General features: G+C 31.4%; 1 protein-coding gene across 1 annotated transcript; it reads right to left on the bottom strand.

Moving 5' to 3' along the window:
• Positions 1 to 778: 778 nt before the first annotated feature.
• On the bottom strand, positions 779 to 5660 carry LOC139512230 (uncharacterized). Its single transcript, XM_071299682.1, has 6 exons — positions 5501 to 5660; positions 4563 to 4722; positions 4273 to 4358; positions 2269 to 2346; positions 1469 to 1483; positions 779 to 1106 (listed from the first exon to the last, which is right to left on the bottom strand). Exons 1-6 carry the CDS (start codon positions 5556 to 5558, stop codon positions 859 to 861), a joined length of 645 nt encoding a protein of 214 aa, XP_071155783.1. The 5' UTR covers positions 5559 to 5660; the 3' UTR covers positions 779 to 858.
• Positions 5661 to 6000: the final 340 nt, after the last annotated feature.

The raw sequence follows: 6000 nt of genomic DNA, 5'->3' as shown, positions 1-6000 counted from the left end.
TGGAAACTAATATTCCATAACGCTTAACCCACTCGCAATGGTGCCCTTAAAATTTACGATTTCAACATCATTATCTGGAACTATTATTTTGATAGCTTCATTGTGAGCATTAATCCTATATAAAGGACATTATAATAGGAAAACAAGCCCAGAAATATCGTATAATCTAGAGAATATATATACTATGTATGCAATATTGTAACGTAGAAAAGGAAAGGTCACAATTGGAAAGCTGAAATCATCTCTTTTGTCGTAAAGTTTTGTTTTCAACCGACCCTCATTATCAATTTTTCTATATAAATCAAGTTATGAAGAAGATTTAACAGTATATGTTGTATCATTTATCTTTAGTTCGATGTGATAGATGCGTTAAACATGAGATGTTTCTGTATGAAATTAGTCTCATAATAATAAAGAAACAAGAGGGGCACAATTGGTTCCCATTTGAATGTCATTGTTTATTGAAAATTAACCTATACTAGATGATACGAACGATTAAACGTCTATCTACTGCAATATTTGGATTGTAAAGCAAAGATTTTATTGTTCAAAAACAGTTTTGCCTCCTTTTAGGCATAATTCCAAATTCAAAAAGAGTAAAGCCTATGCATAGTAAAAGTGAAATCAATTCCCAATAGCAAAGTATCATTACACCGGTAGACGCGGTGTCAATTGACATACACGAGGTCATTTATAACGTTAGAACATAAGCATGGGAAATTTCAATGGAAATTGCACGAAATCGAAAGTTGTCTATATTATAAGGATAACTAAAGAATATTTGCTGATATTTATTTTCAATATTTTGCTTTTTCTATTGAAACATGACAGTGGTTCAGCATATTTTTCCTTTTACGTTTAGCCTCTGAAAGAACGTATATAATGTGAACCATAGGTTGATTTCTTCTTCTCCCCGGAATATGAACCGTAGGTTGATTTCTTCTTCTCTCCGGAATATGTCCTTTGATATTCCCACTTTTTTCTTTCCTCCTTTTTACAAGTGCTGCAGGCTATATCATCATTTGGTTGGTTCTCTTCACATCCATTACATTGAATGTCTGTACGACGTTGTACAGGACAGTTCTTTGGTACATCGCATCCTAGATCTAACAAAACAAATAATAGCAAAAGTTGTTTTTAAATTTATGCTACACCTTGATGGTTTTTTTCAAAGGGGGAAAAATTTTAAAAAATACTTTACAAAATTTATAAAAATAGAACGACACGACACGGTCACTTTTATTGACGCAATGTCTAAGGGTTTTGGTTTTTTTTTTATCATACAACGATGTTATTTATTGACTTATTATTGATTTGTACTTAATATAAAACAAAATGCACAATATACAGATTATTTTCAAGACGTGTACATTGTTAAGAAAATCTTTATCAATACTTAGATAACTTCTGGAATTCTGTAGTAATTATTCATGAAAAAAAAACCTTAAGTGTACGGAACCATACTCACAAGTGTTCTCTTTTGCTGAAACAATAATTAAAATAGGAACGTCGATTCTCTGTTCAAAAGAAAATCTATGATTAGTTTAATAGGGAGAGAAAACACAATGTTCATTATTATGCATAATTGCTCTACAATATAAACAATGTGTTGAAAATGATATTGTTATATTTGTGTATAAAGTTTTTGAGTAAGCTATAAACAAACAAGGAACTGTGATATAATTGCCAATGAGACCACTTTCGATCACAGTCTAAATGACGTAGATTAAAGCAACTTTAGGTCATCATAATTGCTTTACATTGTAATTTCGGGGCCTTTTAAAACTGACTATTCGGTAGGGGCTTTGCTCCATGTTGAAGGCCGTACGTTGACCTATTGGTGTTAATTTCTGTGTCATTTTGGTCTCTTCTGGACGGTTGTGTCAATGGCAATCATACCACATCTTCTTTTTAATATAGGTTAATTTTGTTTTTTCTTGATAAATATTGATGGAAATATCTCTTAATATTACAGTTACATTTGCATGTGGTGTTGAAATTTATTATATCGAAATGTGTCGGTAAAGTTTCAAAAGTAGAGAGCAGGTGGTAGTGAGTTCGATTCTAGGCGGGTTTAAATGAAAACTTGTAATTTGAAAATTATCGATTATAATCGTGTCGAGGGAGTTGGTAAAATCATGTTATGTCAATGGCTGTATTCGTGCCATGTTGGTCTGCAGTCGTACCTGTAAAACGTTTGACTACAGACTAGAGACCTAACAATGCGATCCAATATTTGTTTTACTATAACATGTAAAGTGTACTTACCGACCCATACTTGTGGCTTGCTGGTAAGATTTCCAGGAGTACAGATGTCGCACAAATTTGGAGGAAAATCCTGTCTGACTGTGATACAAAATAAACCACCATAAAATTTAATTTGGTAATTATTTGGAATACGAAATATTTAATATAACAAAACAATATGTTTAAAAATCAAATGAAGTTTAACGGGCTGGCTAGAGTATTCTTAAAAATATTGCTGATAATCGATTTTCGAAATTCATAAATCGACAGGGACGACAAATAAAGCTAACAAACACAAACTGAGAGATTCACATAAGTTCAAATAGGATCGAAATCGGAAGCGTCGACAGGATAAACGTCTCCTGCTGTGCATGTATGACCCACCGTGAAGGTTATCACTCAAACAAACTTTCACAACAGGTAATAGGACACAGTCAGTAATTTTACAGATCATACGACTGTTCTGGTATCTAAAGATAATACCAAACAATGAAAACATATCGCTTTTGAGTGGAGACATAGAAACATTGTATCGGTTAACCGATGTGTGATCATGACCGTAAACTTATGTAGCGTCGATTTAAATCGTATAACCTTATGACTCAGTTGGAGTAGATTTTTTTGTAGGGATCACATGCCCGTTGATGAAGTTCGAAAAGTGAAAATGCACGAGAGTAATTAATGACTGAGATAACTGAGATGCAAGTACCCACTGAAATGTAAAGATTGGTTAACAGAAGATCATCAATATATACAAAAGGGACATGAAAAGACTCTGAAATATGATTTTGTCTTTTTTTTAACAACCAAGTCTAAGCAGTTTTTGTGTAAGGGTGATGCAATTCGTACAGTGTGAACCTACACGAGCGTTATGTAGAAATTAAGACACTTCTTTGAAATATGAGATGCAAGCACCCACACATATGTGGTTATTGATTGACAAAACATCAGCGATTTATGTGGAATGGACATTATAGTTCTTTAAAAGATGTATTTTTGTCTTTGTAAAGGCTTTGTACGAGTTCTGCTTCAAATGACAACAAAATTAAGTTGGCAATAGGAGTACACAGTTGAAAAACAAAAACTGACTCTCTGTCACCAAACTCAACAAATATGCTGTCGAAACAAACCATCATTTTGATTATAATTACCATTAACGGAATATCTTTTTTTCTATGATTAGCGCGATTATTTACAAAGAAAGATTTCGCATGACCTAAAGCAAGAATATGTATCTACGATTCCGATTTGTGTAGATGTAATGGAACAGAAAGGCTGTTACCCGTTTAATGAGACGTTGTTTTCCATTTTTCAATTGAGTAGGAGGTATTCTATTGTAAAGTGTAGAAAAATCATTGGCATTACTTAAAAGGTCGTGGTTGAAGGTTTTGCATTATATCTTTAGAATCTTAAGACTCCAAATCTGATTGACACCTCATGTTGAATATTAAACATTAGAATATCTCTGCTGTTAATTTGTTACTGTAGAAAGAACTGTTGATAATACTTTTAAAAGATAGTTAGTTTAATATCTTGAAACCGGTTTATATATCGTTCTTTATAATGGTTTTTTGAACATTATGTATCAAGTAAACCACAGAAGATTTGAAGGTTTCTTTTTATGTTAATACGAAAGGAGAAAAAAGAATGATTGACACATTTCTGATTTTTATTTTTCGAAATAATTTTGATGCCAAATTTTTATTATGTTTGAACACAGATCAAACAATCTAATAAATTTACTAAAATACAAACCGAGAAATAATCATTTAATGTAATATTTATTCCTTTAGAAAGAACCATACAAAACAAGATGAAACCAAGGGTTACCTGACACACTGCATTGTAAGAGAATTCAAAGTATAACATACAATTACAATCAGACAAATGAAACTGATATTTTCATAAAACAGATACCAGCAATTGAGCACCAAACAATAAATCTATTATAATATATTTCCCTTTATATCTACATCGTTTCTGTATTTCTCTTTTCTTTACTACATTTTAGATAATTGAACTTACTTAGAGGTGTTTCTATCACCACAAAGCTGTTCTTACACACGTCGTTAATTTTTATACATCTATAAAAGTCTTTATTGGCACCTCGTCTGAAAAAAGAAAACCATGATGTATCATCAATTACAATATCCGTGTATTTACTGTGCAACTTTTTTTCTAAATGAATTGTTTTGTTATTTATTTTGGTTTAAAATTATCATACAAGTCAATTAAAGTCGGGTTTTTTTTTCTCGATAAAATAGAAATTAGATTTTTACAAAGATGAACGCGACTGGAAAAAGCTTTTCACTTACCTGTTAACAATGAACGGTCCTTCTCTTATCAAACATTCTATAACAGTGGCAGGTGCGATTTTTAATTGGTATGCATTTGGAACAAGAAGGTCTACATCGGCTGCTTCATTGTAGAATGTTCGCTCTTGCCAATTACATGGCCATGAACACATACAGTTCACTTAAAAAAAAAAAACAATTATGTAAAACATGTCAACTTAAATAGTGTCTTGGTGATGATTTTTATCAGTACCAATTGCAAAACTGTCAGTTTGCTACATTTATAACATCCTCGCTAGAAACCAATCACTTTCTGTGAAATCTTACAAAATGTTAAAACTTTTAAAATAATTACCATGTTTAGATATAGATAATTTCATAGATTTGTGGTCAAAAAGGGGAAATCGACGGAAACGAGAGAAAATTAACTGTCTCATCTCTAACTTGGTGCAGGCATTCAAAAGACTTGAATAATGTTCGTTGTTTTATTTTCCGCCAACTCTGACCGCTCCAAATTGTTCCTTTTTATACTCAACTCTCGCTTTCATTTACTTTAAAGAGCTTATATTTTTGATAATGTTACCCGAAAACAACACGACATAGGTGGCATACATAGCCACAATCTGGATTTCAATTAGTATTGCTTTTATCAAATTGTAATAAACAAACTATAAAGTATATCTTAGGTATACTCTTTTTAAACACTTCCGTGTGTAAGTTAACAATTTGAACAGCTTTTTTACATTTGAATTAACTTACTGCTAAAAAGCTTATCAGTTTCAATGAATCTCTAGAGTAAAGTCATTAACTCTCAGCTCATCAAATTTTACAAACGAACGCATTCCAATGTTTCTGGTAACATCACCTGCTAAAGCTTTTCATCTATTCATTACTTACAAGAAAGGAACACATTTTGTCCTCTACAAATAAAATAATTTCTACAAAAAAACAGTATTTACCTTGTTTATAACAGACAAGAACAGAAAACAACAAAACAATTGCTGTCCTCAGAAGCATGATGAAATTGTAAAGTTTGAAGAGCTTAAATCGTCACTATTCAATATCACAACGTTTTTGTTTGGCGAGTTTCTTGTACAGTTGTACTATACAATTCGCAAATTTCTCCTTTTTATACTTGAGAGAAAACAATGAATTTAATATGTTCTTTCTATACTCTGACGAGTGTCTTATTCTGATTGGGTGAACATCTCTTTCAAAAAGAAAAAGTTTTAAAATCAATGAGATTATTTTTACACATGCATAAAAATACTTGAGAAAAAATAAATTGGTTAATGCATGTATATATATAAATCAGCATATGTGAAAAACAATTACAACAAACATGTAAAAATACAAGTTAAAATCTGCATAGATTAGCAGATGTTTCTCCATATTTTGTACATTTTGTATTTTAAACATTCGCCGTTTCCATTCTCAAGTTTGTTATAAATTATTTTAT

The sequence above is a fragment of the Mytilus edulis genome, chromosome 2, assembly GCF_963676685.1.
Source record: "Mytilus edulis chromosome 2, xbMytEdul2.2, whole genome shotgun sequence".
Taxonomy (NCBI): Eukaryota; Metazoa; Mollusca; class Bivalvia; order Mytilida; family Mytilidae; genus Mytilus; species Mytilus edulis.
Note: the sequence above shows the minus strand (reverse complement) of the source record. Positions and strands in the feature narration are given on the sequence as shown.

Coding starts and splice junctions, on each gene's coding strand:
- LOC139512230 (XM_071299682.1), bottom strand. CDS start 5,558: ATGCTTCTGAGGACAGCAATTGTTTTGTTGTTTTCTGTTCTTGTCTGT. Junction 4,723..5,500: donor TCTTGTCTGTTATAAACAAG/GTAAATACTGTT, acceptor TTTTTTTTTAAG/TGAACTGTATGTGTTCATGG. Junction 4,359..4,562: donor GGACCGTTCATTGTTAACAG/GTAAGTGAAAAG, acceptor TTCTTTTTTCAG/ACGAGGTGCCAATAAAGACT.